Source organism: Pseudophryne corroboree, chromosome 10 (genome assembly GCF_028390025.1).
Source record: "Pseudophryne corroboree isolate aPseCor3 chromosome 10, aPseCor3.hap2, whole genome shotgun sequence".
Classification (NCBI taxonomy): Eukaryota; Metazoa; Chordata; class Amphibia; order Anura; family Myobatrachidae; genus Pseudophryne; species Pseudophryne corroboree.
The window spans coordinates 327,595,447-327,615,243 of NC_086453.1; the positions used below are offsets into that span (position 1 = coordinate 327,595,447).

Genomic DNA, 19,797 nt, shown 5'->3' on the forward strand with positions numbered 1-19,797 from the left:
TAGTGTGGCACATGGATTTGGAGAGAGATAAATTGAGCGGTGATGTGCAGGCAGCACTATGATGCTATAGAGGAAATTTACAATAAAATGTCATGGTGTCGCCAACCAAGCTGTCTCATCAGTCAACACTATCTACTTTTATTACATTTCCTGGCTTCTGTTACTACAGGTGTTATACTTTACTATGTCCAGTGACACTGACTTGCATTGCCTTTCTTAAACCATTTAACATCTGGGTGAGGAACACCTTGGTGTGTTTTTATTTTTTTTATTAAAGTGCCATCTTTCTGAATCTGCTGTGAATTATGTTTTATAGGTGTCATTTCTTGATAAAAGGCATGTGTTTGTGCTGCTGATCTGTTATTCATTTTAGATAGCCAGCTCAATCAAGCCCTTGGCAGGCAATGGTCATCATTAGAACATTGGAACAAATACACTTTACAATTGAAATGATTTTAACTGTTTTTGACCATTTTAATCCAAAACAAGAGTGTGTGTGGTGTTGCTAAATATTGTCATCAAGCCCAATCCCCTGCAAGATCTGAGCAATAGCAACTATAATGAGTAGACTTGTAGAGAAGTTCCCTACTTTTGCAATCCTGCAGTGCTTAGTCCCACTCATCCTTAGCTGCAAAGAGGTTAAGAGTTTGCAGGATATTTGTATGTACTTTTAGTGGAGATGTTCTAATGGGGTGGTGTTCAGTATGCCGGCTGTCGGGATCCCGGCGCTCAGTATACCGGCGCCGGAATCCCGACAGCCGGCATACCGACACTTATTCTCCAACGACCCCCCTGGAGGGAGAATAAAATATTGTGGCGCGCGTAGCGCGCCACCGTGCCCGCAGCGTGGCGAGCACAGCGAGCCCGCAAGGGGCTTATTTGCGCTCACCACACTGTCGGTATGCCGGCAGTCGGGCTCCCGGCACCGGTATGCTGGTCGCTGGGAGCCCGACCGCCGGCATACCATACTACACCCGTTCTAATGTTATACTGTATTTGTTCAGTTTAAAATATATGTTAAATGGAAAGTGGATACTGTGGTAATTTATGCTAGATAAACATATATTATTTTTTAGTACACACATCACCATGAGCAACTCAAGAAGAAAGATTCCTCATCTTGTGATAATGTGAATTTATGAATCTTAATGAATACAAACAGGATTATCCCTATGAAATGATTTATGTATGGAGTCTAATGACTATAAATAGAATCACTGGATCTGTCAAGTATAACAGAGACAAAAGAACGTTACAATCAGCCTGTCAGTGATCCAATAATACAAGATGGACTCTAGCTGTAAGAAGCTCTATCATGAACATGATTTTGATTCAAGGACATTCCTTGAGATGTATTTTTCTGATAGACCAGACATGATGTATGAAGACATGGCAATGAAATATCCCATGGAGATGCTTCACAATGTTTTCTGTACTGGTATGTATACTCTTCTATTAGTAAGGTCATGTTGTGTCTTTGTTAGGTGCATTTGTGTAAGTGAAGTAGCACAGTAAGATGGTATTTGGTAGTTACTTACATAGCGCACACATATGATGCATTTTAGAGAACATTTCAGTTATTTACATCATCCCCGGTCCCAGTGGAGCTTGCAATCTATATTCCCAAACACAACACATACACACTATGGGGGAGACTAAGCTGCCATTGTGTTTTTAGAGTGTGGGAGACTAAGCTGCCATTGTGTTTTTGTAGTGTGGGAGACTAAGCTCCCATTGTGTTTTTAGAGTGTGGGAGACTAAGCTGCCATTGTGTTTTTGGAGTTCGGTAGACTAAGCTACATTGTGTTTTTAGAGTGCGGGAGACTAAGCTACATTGTGTTTTTAGAGTGTGGGAGACTACACAACATTGTGTTTTTGGAGTGTGAGAGACTAAACTACCATTGTGTTTTTGGAGTGTGGGAGACTAAACTGCCATTGTGTTTTTGGAGTGTGGGAGACTAAGATACCATTGTGTTTTTGGAGTGTGGGAGACTAAGCTACGTTGTGTTTTTAGAGTGCGTGAGACTAAACTACCCCTGTGTTTTTGGATTATGGGAGACTAAGCTACATTGTGTTTTTGGAGTGTGGGAGACTAAACTACCACTGTGTTTTTGGAGCGTGTGAGACTAAGCTACCATTATGTTTTAGAGTGTTGGAGACTGAGCTGCCATTGTGTTTTTGGAGTGTGGGAGACTGAGCTACATTGTGTTTTTGGAGTGTGGGAGACTAAGCTACAATGTGTTTTTGGAGTGTGGGAGACTAAGCTGCCATTGTGTTTTTGGAGTGTGGGAGACTGAGCTACATTGTGTTTTTGGAGTGTGGGAGTCTAAGCTACAATGTGTTTTTGGAGTGTGGGAGACTAAGCTGCCATTGTGTTTTTGGAGTGCGGTAGACTAAGCTACATTGTGTTTTTGGAGTTCGGTAGACTAAGCTACATTGTGTTTTTAGAGTGCGGGAGACTAAGCTACATTGTGTTTTTAGAGTGTGGGAGACTACACTACCATTGTGTTTTTGGAGTGTGAGAGACTAAACTACCATTGTGTTTTTGGAGTGTGGGAGACTAAACTACCATTGTGTTTTTGGAGTGTAGGAGACTAAGCTGCCATTGTGTTTTTGTAGTGTGGGAGACTAAGCTACCATTGTGTTTTTGGAGTGTGGGAGACTAAGCTACGTTGTGTTTTTAGAGTGCGGGAGACTAAACTACCACTGTGTTTTTGGAGTATGGGAGACTAAGCTACATTGTGTTTTTGGAGTGTGGGAGACTAAACTAACACTGTGTGTTTGGAGCGTGTGAGACTAAGCTACCATTATGTTTTTAGAGTGTTGGAGACTGAGCTGCCATTGTGTTTTTGGAGTGTGGGAGACTAAACTACCACTGTGTTTTTGGAGTGTGGGAGACTAAGCTACATTATGTTTTTGGAATGTGGGAGACTAAGCTACATTGTGTTTTTGGAGTGTCTGAGACTAAGCTACATTGTGTTTTTGGAGTGTGGGAGACTAAACTACCACTGTGTTTTTGGAGCGTGTGAGACTTAGCTACCATTATGTTTTTAGAGTGTTGGAGACTGAGCTGCCATTGTGTTTTTGGAGTGTGGGAGACTGAGCTACATTGTGTTTTTGGAGTGTGGGAGACTAAGCTACATTATGTTTTTGGAATGTGGGAGACTAAGCTACATTATATTTTTGGAATGTGGGAGACTAAGCTACATTGTGTTTTTGGAGTGCGGTAGACTAAGCTACATTGTGTTTTTCGAGTTCGGTAGACTAAGCTACATTGTGTTTTTGGAGTTCGGTAGACTAAGCTACATTGTGTTTTTGGAGTGTGGGAGACTAAGCTACATTGTGTTTTTGGAGTGTGGGAGACTAAGCTACATTGTGTTTTTGGAGTGTGGGAGACTAAGCTACATTGTGTTTTTGGAGCGTGTGAGACTGAGCTACCGTTATGTTTTTGGAGTGTGGGAGACTGAGCTGCCATTGTGTTTTCGGCGTGTGGGAGACTAAGCTACACAAACCCATTGAGGGCATACAAACTCCACACAGTACCTGGGACACACAGCTCCTTAGATGGGTGTGAATGGTGAACTTTAGCAAATTGTGCATGCACAGAAGTGATTTACACATTTGTTTGCATATCACTGAGTGATAGTCAGATGGACCATGGCCTGATGTCTCTGTGCATGCAATTGGTGTGTCTGGGCGGTAAGGCTATGGATGCATGGAAGGGATGTCTCATGGGAATGTCACTGGAGTGGTGTGAGCGTATAGACAGAGTTCTATTCTGAGGCACATGTACGGAGAAGGGAAGCCTCTCTCTGACAGATCTCTTGGACCGAGCATAGGGCAGGTGTCAGCACAAAACTATGCTGTTAATTAAAGCTTCAACATGAATATGATGACATGCTATAAAGACCTAATAATAATTATATTTATATAGCCCTCTTTCTCCAATGGGACTCAGGGCACTTAACAGATAGAATGAACATAATACAGTACAGAAACAATGAAGTACAGAAAAGCTATTCATAAAATACAGAAGCATGGAGATACTAAAGGGACATTAAGGGAATGTGTGAGTAAACAGGAAAGTCTGAGTCTGTTTTTGAAGGATTCTAGAGTGGGGGTCTCTCACACTGTGCTGGGAAATGAGTTCCACAGTGTTGGAGCTGCATGGCTAAAAAAGCTCGGCCCCCAGATGAATTATGGGAGATTCTAGATACTGTAAGTAGTCCTTCATCTACAGATTGCAGTAAGCAAGCGGGACAGTATGGAATCAGGACCTGCTTCAGGTACCTTGGGCCCCGGTCATGTAGGGCTTTGAAAGTCAGTAAATAAATCTTGAAAGCTATTCGCCATCTTACAGGCTGCCAGTGGAGGGAGTAGAGAATGGGTGTTATGGGGCAGGTTGGTTAACAGTGTGGCAGTTGCGTTTTGTACCATCTGCAAGTCTTTTGCTGAGAGACCAAGGCAGAGGGCATTGCAGTAATCTAATAGAGATGATACAAATGCATGTATGACTTTTGTCAGATCTTCAGAACATTTCTTCATTGAATTATTGTCTTTCGGAGTTCTGGTGGTGCTGGGATTTTCCCTTTAGACCAGTGGTCCTTAAACTGTGCGCTTAGGCACCCTGGAGAGCCACGGGACACTTGCGGAGATACCATGGGTTGGTGGTCCAGGATCAATTCAAATTATTTATGGTCAATGTAATAGGCAAAACCAGTGCTGGTGGGATCCAATAGTGAAATATTTAGACAAACAGAGGCAAATCCTATCCCTGACTACACAGGATGACAAATAAACACAATTTACTTAATTTAATATTTTCTTTCTACATTTCTCAATAAGAAACTTAAGGCTAGGTATGCCGTGTAAAAAATCTGATTCTCTAGAGCAGGCATTCCCAACCACGGTCCTCAAGGCACACCAACAGTGCAGGTTTTAGTGATATCCAGGTTGCAGCACAGATGGTTAAATTAAAATAACTGAGGTACTAATTAAGTCACCTGTGCTGAAGCCTGGATATCACAAAAACCTGCACTGTTAGTGTGCCTTGAGGACTGTGGTTGGGAATGCCTGCTCTAGAGCACAGGTTCTCAAACTCGGTCCTCAGGACCCCACACAGTCCATGTTTTCCATGTCTCCTCAAAGAATCACAAGTGAACTAATTAGCTCCACCTGTGGACCTTTTAAAATGTGTCGGTGATTAATCAGACACCTGTGCACCTGCTGGGTTACCTGCAAAACATGCCCTGTGGGGTCCTGAGGACCGAGTTTGAGAGCCTGTGCTCTCGGGCACCGTGATTCAAAAAAGTTTGGGAACCATTGCTCTAGACAGAAACTATCCTCACCAGTCTTATGTTCAATTAAACCGCTGCACAATACTTCTGTTCCAAATGTCAGATATAATATTGGGGCAGATGTATTAACCTGGAGAAGGCATAAGGAAGTGATAAACCAGTGATATGTGCAAGGTGATAAAGGCACCAGCCAATCAGATCCTAACTGTTAATTTACATATTGGAGCTGATTGGCTGGTGTCTTTATCACCTTGCACATATCACTGGTTTATCACTTCCTTATGCCGTCTCCAAGTTAATACATCTGCCCCCATTGAGTACTACAAGTGTTTCATACCTCCCAACATGACCCTCTCCAGGAGGGACAGAATGCCCTGCTCCAGGACTTTCCTCTTAATGTATGATTGCCATCACCTGTGCTGAAACACCTTTCTTATCCAGTAACCTGTTCAACACAGGTGCCGGCAATCATAGAGAAAGAGAAAAGACCAGAAGCAGAGCATTGTGTCCCTACTGGAGAGGGTCATGTTGGGAGGTATGGTGTTTCTAGGTGTAGCATACTTGCCTACCTGACCCTCTCCATGAGGGAGAAAATGCTCTGCTCCTGGACTTTCCTGGTAATGTATGATTGCCATCATCTGTGGTGAAACACCTTTCTTATCAATTAACTAGCTCACCACAGGTGATGGCAATCATACATTACCAGGAAAGTCCAGGAACAGAGCATTTTCTCCCTCATGGAGGGGGTCAGGTAGGCAAGTATGAGGTGTAGGTCCTAGGTCTGCAGACATGATCCTCATTACCCCACACAGTGCATGTTTTGCAGGTAACCCAGCAGGTGCACAGGTGTATTAATTACTCACAGACACATTTTAAAATGTCCACAGGTGGAGCTAATTATGTCACTTTGGATTCTGTGAGGAGACCTGCAAAACATGCACCATGTGGGGTCCTGAGGACCAAGTTTGCAGACCTATGGTGTAGATCAGGCATGTCCAAACTGTGGCCCTCCAGCTGTTGAGAAACTACACATTCCAGCATGCCGTGACACAGCTTTAGCATTCTCTGACAGCAAACCCGTGTCAGGGCATGCTGGGATATGTTGTTTCACGACAGCTGGAGGGCCGCAGTTTGGACATGCCTGATGTAGGTGGTACATCACGGGACATGGGGCCTAATTCAGACCTGATTGCTAGCTAGCTTTTTTTTTTGCACTGCTGTGATCAGATAGTCGCCGCCCACTGGGGGGGGGGTATATTAGCTTTGCAAGTGTGCGATCGCATGTGCAGCCGAGCGGTACAAAAAAGTTTGCGCAGTTTCTGAGTTGCCCAGAACTTACTCAGCCGCTGCGATCACTTCAGCCTGTCCGGTCCCAGAATTGACGTCAGACACCCGCCCTGCAAACGCATGGACACGCCTGCATTTTTTCAAACACTCCCAGAAAACGGTCAGTTGACACCCACAAATGCCCTCTTCCTGTCAATCACCTTGCGATCGGCTGTGCGAATGGATTCTTCGTTAAATCCATCACTCAGCAACGATCCGCTTTGTACCCATATGATGCACCTGTGCATTGCGGTGCATACGTATGCGCAGTTTTGACCTAATCACAGCACAGCAAAAAAACCTAGCGTGCAATCAGGTCTGAATGACCCCCATGGTTAGGTTGAAATTGAAAGAGTAAAAGGTGCTTTATTAGATCCGCTCTCAGGGTCAATTAGTTATGAATGATATTGTCAGAATCATAGGTGTGCGCAGGGGGGGTGCCTGGTGCGCACAGGCACCCCCTAATGTCCGGCACCCCAATGTCACATGCCTGATGCAGCGATCACCGAGCAGGCTGATTACTGTCCCCTCTGCACTGCACCCTGTCAGGACTGCATTACTGACCTGACGCCTGGGTTAATCAAGGGTGCCACTGCCACCGGCTTTCAAACTCCCAGCTCCACCTCCATGTACAAAAACAGCGTGATGTGATGTGATTACGTCATGCTGCTCGCACGGCCACCCGCCACATGCCCACCTCTCTCCTTCTATGCTATGCCAATGCCAGCCACTGATGAGGATCAGCATGCAGCCAGCGTTCCTCTTAGGAAGACAAGTTCAATATTGGCAGGCGGTCGGCAGCAGCATTGACACGTCACTCGTTTTTCCAGCAGCAGCAGTACTAGTCTGCGACTGTCAGTGTCAGTGAGTTACTGACTTGTAAGTAAGCTGCTGCAGCTTGCAGAGGAAAGAGAGGGGAAGCCAGACCAGGCTGAGGAGGAGCAGTGTAATTGCAGTGAGTGCCATCAGGGGTGTTTGTTTGGTGCACACAACATCTGACAATGTATCTGCTTTATTAGGATTGGTACAAGGGTGGATATTTTATATTGCGTTGACCGTCAATAGATGGTGCTAGACAAGCCCAAAAGGCGGTGCTAGACACACCCCTCCGACGATGCACCCCCTAATAAAATGTGCTGCGCACGCCTATGGTCAGAATGTAATTCACTTGTAACAAGACAAAATATAAAGAGCAAAAACAGAGAGGACAGTAGTGATTTCTGAATGAGGTGGATATAAAGAGAAAGTAAAACTTGCTTCATGTGTGAGCTAATATATGCCATCTATAGGTATAGTAATAGATATATTGTGTATCAGTATGTCACAGGATGAGGAACTGCAAAAGGAAAGAATGGATTAATGAGTGGAAATTATTATGCAATAATAATTAATTAATTACCTACCACCTGTGTAGCCCATTCACACCACTTATTATTGTTGTTGAGCAGGGCCGAAACTAGGATTTCTGTCACCCGGGGCAAGGTAGTCATTTGACCCCCCCCCCCCCCGCAAAAAAAAAAAAATATCTTACAATAAATGAATAAAAATAATAAAATAAAAAATAAATAAATAAAATATTATATATATATATATATATATATATATATATATATATCTCTTTCAGAACTTTTTAACCTGAAAAACTGCCTTTTCTAACATAAATTTCATATCCAGGAAAAAGTGTCCCCATTTTACACATTGCGGCAGGAAAAAGTGTCCCCATTTTACACATTGCGGTAGGAAAAAGTGTCCCCATTTTACACATTGCGGCAGGCACGTGTCCCCATTTTACACAGTAAGCTGGCAAGTGTCCCCATTTTACACAGTACGCTCGCAAGTGTCCCCATTTTACACATTGCGGCAGGCACAGGTCCCCATTTTACACAGTACGCAGGCACAGGTCCCCATTTTACACAGTACGCTGGCAAGTGTCCCCATTTTACACAGTACGCTGGCACAGGTCCCCATTTTACACAGTACGCTGGCACAGGTCCCCATTTTACACAGTACGCTGGCACAGGTCCCCATTTTACACAGTACGCTGGCACAGGTCCCCATTTTACACATTACGCTGGCACAGGTCCCCATTTTACACAGTACGCTGGCACAGGTCCCCATTTTACACAGTACGCTGGCACAGGTCCCCATTTTACACAGTACGCAGGCACAGGTCCCCATTTTACACAGTACGCTGGCACAGGTCCCCATTTTACACAGTACGCTGGCACAGGTCCCCATTTTACACAGAACGCTGGCACAGGTCCCCATTTTACACAGTACGCTGGCACAGGTCCCCATTTTACACAGTACGCTGGCACAGGTCCCCATTTTACACAGAACGCTGGCACAGGTCCCCATTTTACACAGTACGCTGGCACAGGTCCCCATTTTACACAGTACGCTGGCACAGGTCCCCATTTTACACAGTACGCTGGCACAGGTCCCCATTTTACACAGTACGCAGGCACAGGTCCCCATTTTACACAGTACGCTGGCACAGGTCCCCATTTTACACATTACGCTGGCACAGGTCCCCATTTTACACAGTACGCAGGCACAGGTCCCCATTTTACACAGTACGCTGGCACAGGTCCCCATTTTACACAGTACGCTGGCACAGGTCCCCATTTTACACAGTACGCTGGCACAGGTCCCCATTTTACACAGTACGCAGGCACAGGTCCCCATTTTACACAGTACGCTGGCACAGGTCCCCATTTTACACAGTACGCTGGCACAGGTCCCCATTTTACACAGTACGCAGGCACAGGTCCCCATTTTACACAGTACGCAGGCACAGGTCCCCATTTTAAACATTACGGCAGGTGGTGGGGAGAGGGAGGGAGAGAGAGAGAGAGAGAGGAAGGGAGAGGGGCTGACTTACATTTGAAGCGGTTCTCGCCGCTCTTCAGCCGCCTCTCCCTCCTCGTCTGCGCGGCTCCGGGCTCCCCCTTCAGTTCTCCCTCCTCCGGCGGGGTTTCGTTGAATGACGCGTTTGCGCCGTGATGTCACGACGCAATCGCGTCATTCCGCGAAACCCCGCCCCCCGAGCTGGGCACCCGGGAGAAGGGGGTTTAAAAGTGCCGCGGCGGTGTTTGGGGGTCTCGGCGCCCCCTCCAATCCGGCGCCCAGGTCACCTGCCCCCCTAGCACCCCTCTAGTTTCGGCCCTGTGTTGAGTACCTTAAAAAAATTGCAGTGTGTAATAAAAGGGCTATATATAAAAGAAGTAACCTTTCCAATTCTTAGTATTAACCACTATAAATACGCAGCACAAAATCTCCTATATATTTGCCCAGATCTGTGACTCTGTGACTCATTTCATAAGCTGGGCGTGGCTAGGAGCTCTCATTGGGTTAGTGGCAGCTCTATCACACCCAGCCCCAGAGACGGCCATAGGCATAGGCAAACTAGGCAATTGCCTAGGGCATTTGATATGCCTAGGGGCATCAGCAGCTTCTGCTGATTAAAATGATATGCGGCATGCCTATATTCTGTGTGAAGCATTTCATATGCAGAGACAGCCACAGTCCCACAAGGTATATAGGCATGCCGCATATCATTTTAATCAGCAGAAGCTGCTTGTGCATCCTAGCCACATAGCAATGCAAATAAGATGCATTTTCATTAGAAAAAGGTGCCAAACGTTAGCATTGAGGCAAGATTTATGAGGACACATCTGTATTATCCAGGCAGAGGTCACAGTGTTAGTGGCATTGTGATTGCTGTGTGCATGTGAGTGGGTTGGTTGTGCAGTAGTGTTCGGAATATGTGTAAGGAGCATTATGTGTGTCATGTAAAAATGCATTAATAATGTGCAACATATGTGTAAGGGGCACTATGCATGTCATTATGTGTATAAGGGCATTTAAAATGTGCGGCATATGTGTAAAAGGGTACTACTGTATGTGTGTCATTATGTGTATAGGGGCACTAATAATGTGCAGCAAATGTGTAGGGGGCATTATGTGTGTCATTATGTGTATAAGGGCATTAATAATGTACGGCATATGTGTAAGGGACATTATGTGTGTCATTATGTGTATGGGGGCACTAATGTGCAGCTAATGTGTAGGGGGCACTATGTGTAAAAGGGCATTAATAAAGGTTGTCATAATGTGTAAGGTACATTATATTTATAAGGACATTAATAATGTGTCTCATATGTGTAAGGGGCATTACTGTGTGTAATTATGTGTATAAATGCATTACTAATGTGTGGCATTATGTGTATAAGGTGCTCTACTATGTGGCGTTGCGTATAGAAAGGGCACTACTGTGTCATCTAATGTGACTAAAGAGCAATAGGGTGCAATAAGGAGCAATTCAGTGTGATGTAATGTGAATAAGGGGCTCTACTGTGAGGAGTAACGTTTATAAGGTGAAGTAATACTACTGTGGGATGTAATATGAATTATGGACACTCGCATAATCAAATGTGAATAAAGTTGCAGTACTGTGTGGCGTAATTGGAATTGGGGTTACTAATGTGTGGCCATGCCCCTTGCCAGCAAAAACACACCTCTTTTTTGGCTGTGCGTCAAATGTGCGAACTGTTCCTATTTAAAATATAGGGGGTACAAACACCAAAATAAGGACTGCTATGGGTGGGGGATGATGGTGCTGGGTAAGAGGTGCAGGGTCAGAGGCGGAACTAGCGGTGGTGCTAGGGGGCACCAGCCAAAATCTTGCCTAGGGCATCATATTGGTTAGGGCCGGCTCTGCCCAGCCCACAGCTGATTGGCCAAGAAACGCCCTCCCGCACAGGTTACATCCAATGGGAGGCTCTGCCCTTTGGCTGCTGTCTGTTCCCTGGACTCCACTCAGCTGCAGAGGTACTCACCATCGGGGGGAAGCGGTGGTGCCTGGGCCGGGCACAGGAGCCTTCACCGCCTGCTGCAGGGAGCACCAACAAAGGTAAACAGCTTATCTGCTTCCAGGAGGAGAAGCAGAAGAAGCATTACCCGCATCTCCCCCACTCGCAGCACCTCCAGCCCCCTCTCACATCCACGGCACCCTCTCACCCATCCCTCCCCCACCCGCGGTGGATCCGGACCACCTCCCCCACCTGCGGCACCCCTGCAGCCAACCCAGCCCCACCTGCGGTCGCTCCGGACCCCCACCCCCGCCCTTCCCCCTTCCGCGGCACCCCCACAACTGCTCCTCCCCCACCCATGGTGGCTCCAGACTCCCTCCCCCAACTGCGGCACCACCGCACCCGCCTCTCCCCCACCCGTGGCAACCCCGCAACCACCCCTCCCTCACATGCGGCACCCCCGGACCCGCATCCGTGTCTCCCCCACACCCGCCACTCCCCCAACCACAGCACCTACTAGGTTATTCATCATGCCCTGCGTGCTCTGTTCATGCTGTCGCAAGGGGCTACGGCCCCTTAACCATTGCATGCCACTCACAAAATTACGATTGGAGGTAATACACCCGATATATTAACAATATTGAATGCCTCAATGGTGTGCTAGGATTAAGGGGGCCTAGCCCATTGCCATGGTGTGAAAAGCGCCCCTAGGGCGCGATGAATCACCTATTGATTGTATAATAGTTGATATATAATAAAGTGCTAAGCATTGGCGGATCCAGGAAAAAATGACAGGGGGCAACATATTCAGGAAAAGGGGAGGTGCTAGAGGTGAAGTGTGTGTGGTCAAATGTGTGAGAGGAAGTGGCCACACACCCACTGTGAATAAGTGGCAGGGATGGGCAATTATTTTAGCAGGAGGGCCACGTAGCAAGTTTTAGTAAACTGTTGAGGGCCACACACAATTAAAATGATGAGAGAGACAGGGGCAGATTGGCCCAGCGGGACACCGGGATGGTTTGCCGGTGGGCCAGGCCCCGTTTGCTCCTTACTGGTCATGCTCCCCCCTTCATGCCGGGATGATTCATATATGGTGTATGAATATATGACAGAGATGGGGTTTGTTGGCTGCTGCTGGGGGCAGAGAGGGAGGTTGCCAACGGCTGATGTATACTGTTCTGGGGGAGGGGGAGAGAGGGGTTGCTGCCCACTGAGGAGAAAGAGAGATGCTGCGGGGGGAGAGAGATGACGGGAGACCACAGTCTGTACCTATCACAGTGATGTGGTGCAATCTCACTGTCAGGTGATGGCAGCTTACCTCCGGAGTCGGGGCTTGGGGTCTGCCTGTCCGGCTGTTGTCGGTGCTGCGGGGTCATGGTGGGGGCCAGCGGCGGTGACGGTGCGGCTTCCGGGGCTGAGGACACGGGAGTCCAGACGGATGAATAGGTGCGCCCTTGTAGGTCCTCAGTGTTGGGGGCCGCCATGTTGGAGTCCAAACCACTGCAGGCAATGGCTTGGACTCTGTGGGAAGTCCAGCCAATTCCTGGCAGCTTCCTCTGACAAAAGGGGGCTGTTCCGGCTTCAACACTGCCAGTGCTTTAAGTTACTGCTTAGTGCACAAGCTCCAGCTCTGAGCTCCTTGAGGAATCTCCTGAGACCATTCTTTCATGCTTCTACAGTTTTCTGCTTGGCTCTTCCAGTCTCAGCAGTCCTCCGCAGCTGGTGGACCCCCTGCCTGCGCTCGCATTTGCACGCCTGCCGGACGGCACCCATAGAGGAGCTACTTGGATTTCCGTTCTTCAATCACTCCTCCGTAGCGTTCATTCTTCAACAGTAATATCCAGTGTTCTTCAGTCATGCCTTCGCAGCATTCATTCTTCAACAGTAATATCCAGTGTTCTCCAGTCACACCTCCGCAGCATTCATTCTTCATCAGTGATATACAGTGTTCTTCAGCCACGTCTCCACAGCATTCATTATTCAGCAGTAATGCCGAGAGTTCTTCAGTCACGCTTCAGCAACATTAATTCTTCAGTGGTGATATCCAGTGCTCTTCAGTCACGCTTTCTCTGCATTCTTCCTTCTGCAGTAACATCCAGTGCTCTTCGTTCACGCCTCATCAGCATTCAGTCTTCAGCAGAGTTCTTCAGCTAAGCAGGGCTTAAAGTTCTCCTGGAGAGGTGGTGGAACTCATGTACCCCGCCACCCCCTCTACCCCTCACCGCCACCACATTAAGCGGAGCCAGAACCGGTGCTAGTGTTTTTGGCACACCCCCTACACACCATAAATTAGTGCCCTACTTTCCATACTTTATAAAGGGACATTTACAGTATCTCACAAAGAAGCAGCATGGTCACATAATAGTACCCCCAAATCATATTACACCACACAGTAGCACAATCTTATTCACGTTACACCGCATCTAGTGCCCCTGATTCATATTCCACCACATAGTTATGCCCCTTATTCAGGTTATATCACTCAGTAGTGCCCTTTATTCACATTGCACTACACAATGGTACCCTTTATACATGCCCTTTAAACACAATTCCCACAGTAGTAGTGCCCGTTACACATAATGCCCACAGTTGTAGTGCTCCTTATACATAATGACCACAGTAGTGCCACTTATACACATAATGCCCACAGTAGTAATGTCGGTTATATACAGAATGTCCACAGTAGTAATGCCCCTTACACATAATGCCCACAATAGTAGTGCCCCTGCAAATAATGCCCACAGTAGTGCTCATTATACACATCTCTGCCTCTGTCACTCCAGCAGCTCACCGCATGTGTCCCTCCAGCAGCTTCCCTACCTCTTGTCCCTCCAGCCCCCTCTCATCTTGTCTTCAAGATGCATAGAGCCTGCTCATCTTCATGGCACTTCTTCACTTCAGCAGTGACATACGTTGTGTAAGACATACGTTGTGCCGGAAAAGGAAGACACTAGGACCTGAGGAGGGGATGAATGCTGTCCAACAGACACAGCATGTGTGAGTATCATGAGGGGTGGACTGCAAATAGAGGAAGCCCATGGAACCACCAGGACCCAAGGAATGGGGAGGTAGCTGCACCTCATCAGTAACATTAGTGTTGCTTGCATCATCTATTGATGTAGGCGATGGAGCATGTTTTTTGATGGAATTACTGTGCAGGGCACCGGAGGTGGTGGAACTAGTTCCCCCTACCATTAAAGGTGGTGTAACTCAGTTTCACCATGTCCCCCCCCCCCCCCCCCACTTTAACCCCTGCAGCTAAGTCTCTTCAGTGAACATTCTTACAGCACTTTCTGCAGCAGGTTACATTGTGTTCCACAGGGAAACATCGGAGTGTAGAGTGGATCTTGATCCAGAGGCACTAACAGGCTACAGCTTTAGGCTGTCCCAGGATGCATTGGGGCCTCCTCTATAAACCCCGCCTCCAGACACTGGAGCTCAGTTGGTGCCTGCAACAGCAGGTCACTTAATAGGAGGGCTGCACTGAGCAGCCCTGAAAAGCTTTCTAAGAAGACTTCAAGGGCTGCAGTACTGATATGTCAGTGTGACATTCTGTGCTGCAGCTCCATCACCTCCCAAGCAGAGTCGCATACTCCCGCGGCCTGTTCCCAGGTACTTGCAGTGGAGACACTCCGGCTTTAGGCACACGGTCGCAGACGTTCTCCTGGTTCGCGTGGCTGCTATGGGGAGGAGGTAAGAGGGTCCCCCTAGCGGGACCCACCATTAAATCGCGTTCCTGTTGTGGTCTGGGGAGGTGGACCGTGACGCTGGCGTGGACACTGTCATCGAGCAGGGACCCCACTAGACCGCCAGGGCATAGGAGTACATGTCGGGTGTGCTAACGCCTATTTTAGTCAGACTCGGTAGTACTGGCAGTGAGGACCAGCATAGGGGATCCGACGCTTGACCTGTAGCCCCTTCCCCGGCCCAGGGCACCATCTACTGCAGATTTCCCTGCCCTGGAGCTGCCTCACTCCCTCACTCCCTGACTGAGACACTGGGTGCCATCCTCTAAGCATAACTGCGGCTGGTCTCCTGGACTGCAGGGCAAGGTCTCCCTTGTAAAGTCGCCTGTATACAGTGCTGTGACTTTAAAACACTTGAATATTCTACATGTCTTTATACAGACAGCCTTAGTAAGGAAAGAGCGTACCAATTACAGGATATATTGTACGAATATTCTGATATATACCTCCGGTCTAGGACCGCGCTGTTATATATACACTGCTCAAAAAAATAAAGGGAACACTTAAACAACATAATGTAACTCCAAGTCAATCACACTTCTGTGAAATCAAACTGTCCACTTAGGAAGCAACACTGATTGACAATCAATTTCACATGCTATTGTGCAAATGGAATAGACAACAGGTGGAAATTATAGGCAATTAGCAAGACACCCCCAATAAAGGAGTTGTTCTGCAGGTGGTGACCACAGACCACTTCTCAGCTCCTATGCTTTCTGGCTGATGTTTTAGTCACTTTTGAAAGCTGCCGGTGCTTTCACTCTAGTGGTAGCATGAGACGGAGTCTACAACCCACACAAGTGGCTCAGGTGGTGCAGCTCATCCAGGATGGCATCTCAATGCGAGCTGTGGCAAGAAGGTTTGCTGTGTCTGTCAGCGTAGTGTCCAGAGCATGGAGGAGCTACCAGGAGACAGGCCAGTACATCTGGAGACATGGAGGAGGCCATAGGAGGGCAACAACCCAGCAGCAGGACCGCTACCTCCGCCTTTGTGCAAGGAGGAACAGGAGGAGCACTGCCAGAGCCCTGCAAAATGACCTCCAGCAAGCCACAAATGTGCATGTGTCTACTCAAACGATCAGAAACAAACTCCATGAGAGTGGTAAGAGGGCCCAACGTCCACAGGTGGAGGTTGTGCTTACAGCCCAACACCATGCAGGACGTTTGGCATTTGCCAGAGAACACCAAGATTGGCAAATTCACCACTGGCACCCTGTGCTCTTCACAGATGAAATCAGGTTCTCACTGAGCACATGTGACAGATGTGACAGAGTCTGGAGACGCCAAGGAGAACGTTTTGCTGCCTGCAACATCCTCCATCGTGACCGGTTTGGCAGTGGGTCAGTAATGGTGTGGGGTGGCATTTCTTTGGGGGGGCTGCACAGCCCTCCATGTGCTCGCCAGAGGTAGCCTGACTGCCATTAGGTACTGAGATGAGATCCTCAGACCCCTTGTGAGACCATATGCTGGTGCGGTTGGCCCTGGGTTCCTCCTAATGCAAGACAATGCTAGACCTCATGTGGCTAGAGTGTGTCAGCAGTTCCTGCAAGACGAAGGCATTGATGCTATGGACTGGCCCACCCATTCCCCAGACCTGAATCCAATTGAGCACATCTGGGACATCATGTCTCGCTCCATCCACCAACGCCACGTTGCACCACAGACTGTCCAGGAGTTGGCGGATGCTTTAGTCCAGGTCTGGGAGGAGATCCCTCAGGAGACCATCCGCCACCTCATCAGAAGCATACTGAGGAAGCCGCTGATGATCGCAGACAGGTGGAGAAACGCGTTTTATTATTATCCTGCGGACATCAGGAGAGATCTGCACACATCCAATACACGCTGTGAAACCGGATCCAAACCTCCAGATATGACCCAATAAAGGAATTTGCTACCAGGTCCGGGAGTGATCGGACCAGTGTTCTCCATAATTATAGGAAGGATGGATGTGGTAATATTGACTTTTTAAACTATTAAACATGGCCATGTTTTAATTACAGTGATTGGCGCCTGCCACTTTAAGAGATATCCATAACTGACTGTTGAGAACTTTGACATATAAAAGGATTGAAGATACACCTTGAGCACAATTGTGTTTAATAGATCGCTGTCTATGGAGTAAGACTCTTACTGGCTAAGCAAAGATTTTATGATATGGTGCTTTAAATCTACAGCAGTGGTTAACTAACCCTGAAGTGCATCAGAGATACAAGTTATCTTTTTATGAAGCGGGCAACAGTATCTTTTTTAGATGTGAATGTTTAGTTAGGATAAAAGTTGCAATAAATGTGTTATTATTCGTCCAGGCTCAGCAGAGGCTGTTAATATAACTGAACCATTTGATCTAAATTGATCTCTGGAGCTTGGAGGAATAAAATGAGAGTGTATGTTTTCTATAACCATTATTGCATATGACGTGTTAACAATTTAACAGAGTTTATATGTGAAACTACTGAGATCTTTATTTTAGGACATTATAGAAAGAAATATTAAATAAAAAAGTTTTTTAAAGACACGGTTTGCCAGCGCTTTCTTTTGTTTTTTTCATCAGGAGCATGCCCAGGCGTTGTAGGGAGGTCATACAGGCACGTGGAGGCCACACACACTACTGAGCCTCATTTTGTCTTGTTTTAAGGACATTACATCAAAATTGGATCAGCCTGTAGTGTGTTTTTCCACTTTAATTTTGAGTGTGACTCCAAATCCAGACTTCCATGGGTTAATAAATTTAATTTCCATTGATAATTTTTGTGTGATTTTGTTGTCAGCACATTCAACTATGTAAAGAACAAAGTATTTAATAAGAATATTTCATTCATTCAGATCTAGGATGTGTTAAGTGTTCCCTTTATTTTTTTGAGCAGTGTATATCTGTACATATACTAGTCAAGTGCAGTTTTATTGTCCTAATAATTATCTGCATTGCCTGTGACTGTTTGTGCCTGTATCTGCTGTGTGGTTTCACTTTTAGTGTTTCCCAGATACATCTATCACTATATTCTGTACCCTAAGGGACTAGGGGGGTAATTCAGACCTTATCGCTCACTAGCATTTTTTGCAGCACTGAGATCAGGTCAGAACTGCGCATGCACTGCAATGCACATCCGCGTCGCACAGGTACAAAGCGGATCGCCGCTCAGCGATGGGTTTGTGTGAAGAATCCAATTGCATGGACGATCGCAAGGAGATTGACAGGAAGAAGCCGTTTGTGGGTGGCAACTGACCGTTTTCAGGGAGTGGTTGGAAAAATGCAGGCGTGTCCATGCATTTGCAGGGAGGGTTCCTGATGTCAATTCCGGCCTCGGACAGGCAGAAGTGTTTGCAGCGGCTGAGTAAGTCCTGGGCTGTGCAGAGACTGTCTGCAATCACATACTAACAGATTTATTCACAGGTATTGTACTCTGTCTGGCTTCATCGTACTAAACTGCTCTGTTGTTGCATTCATGTAGAATGTCTAACAAGAAGGGCTGTGGACGCTCCTGCATCATGATCATGCGCCAAGGATTTACTAGAGGGGGAAGTTTTGTGTGATGGTCTGTGTACTGTATGTCATACATCTGCCAATTAGTCCGCAGCTCCTGTAACCAATCAGAAGCCACACTGGGCTGCATTCACAAACCTACTGGGTACTCTGGTGGAATGCCTTACGCCCCCTACAGGACTGCCTGTGCCACTACAGCCACAAATTGTCCCTATGGTTAATCCGCCTTTGGCGAAAAATTTGTCTAACCAGTTGCAGCAATTAAGTCAATCCTTGGTTAGACAAAAACCTACTCCAAGTCACTCCCGTGTCTCTGGGTCATCTAAGCGGGCTGCTTCCTCTTGACAACCCATGAATCTCTCAGTTGTTTCATCTGAAGAGGAGGGTGAGCATACTGTCCTGTCAGACACTGAGTCAGGTGTTTCTGATGAGGATTCTCCATTGCAAATTGATGTCCCTGCCATTGTGGTTGCTATTAAGCAAATCCTACAAATCATTGATGATGAGGATTCCACTACTGTGGCTATGAAAACTGATATAGTTAAATGGCAGAAGGTGGTTAAAAATCTATTACCCCATTCTGATCATTTGGTGGACATCATGCTGGAACCCTGGTCTAATCCAGGGAAGAAATTCCCTCTGTCTAAACAGGCCTTGGCTCGCTATCCTCTCCCTGCATTCTCATGTCACCCACCTAGTGGTGTCATCCACTCTGCTTGTCACCACTGTCACTTCACTGAAGGAACCAACAGATAAGTGTATGGAGGGGTACCTGAAATCTATTTACTCCCTTACAGGTGCTGTACATAGACCCAGTGGCGGATTTAGGGGGGGGGGGGGGGGCACCAAGTGCCCCCCCTGTCATTTTTAGTTGATTTTTGTATTTTTATTTTTATTTTATTTTGTGCGCACGCCGCAGCCCTCGCGGTGGCTTGGGGGCGAGGGGTTGCGGGGGCGCCACTGATTTAGTGCAAACTGACATGCGTCCGAGCGTCCGCATGTCAGTCTGTGGTCTCGTTTCCTCCGCTCCTGTTAGGAGGGACACGGAGGGCACAGTGCACGCCTCCCTGTGTCCCTCCTGGGTCTCCGGCGGCCGCGGGTCTCATAAAGGAAGTGCCGTTCGTGAGCACTTCC

At 47.1% G+C, this 19,797-nt stretch overlaps 1 protein-coding gene across 1 annotated transcript in view; it reads left to right on the forward strand.

Moving 5' to 3' along the window:
• Positions 1–1,251: 1,251 nt before the first annotated feature.
• LOC134965591 (nicotinamide N-methyltransferase-like) overlaps positions 1,252–19,797 on the forward strand; it is a 67,253-nt gene continuing 48,707 nt past the window's right edge. The window contains exon 1 of the mRNA XM_063941945.1: positions 1,252–1,438. Coding sequence (XP_063798015.1) covers positions 1,288–1,438 — 151 coding nt within the window. The 5' untranslated portion in view covers positions 1,252–1,287. The remainder of the gene's footprint in view (positions 1,439–19,797) is intronic.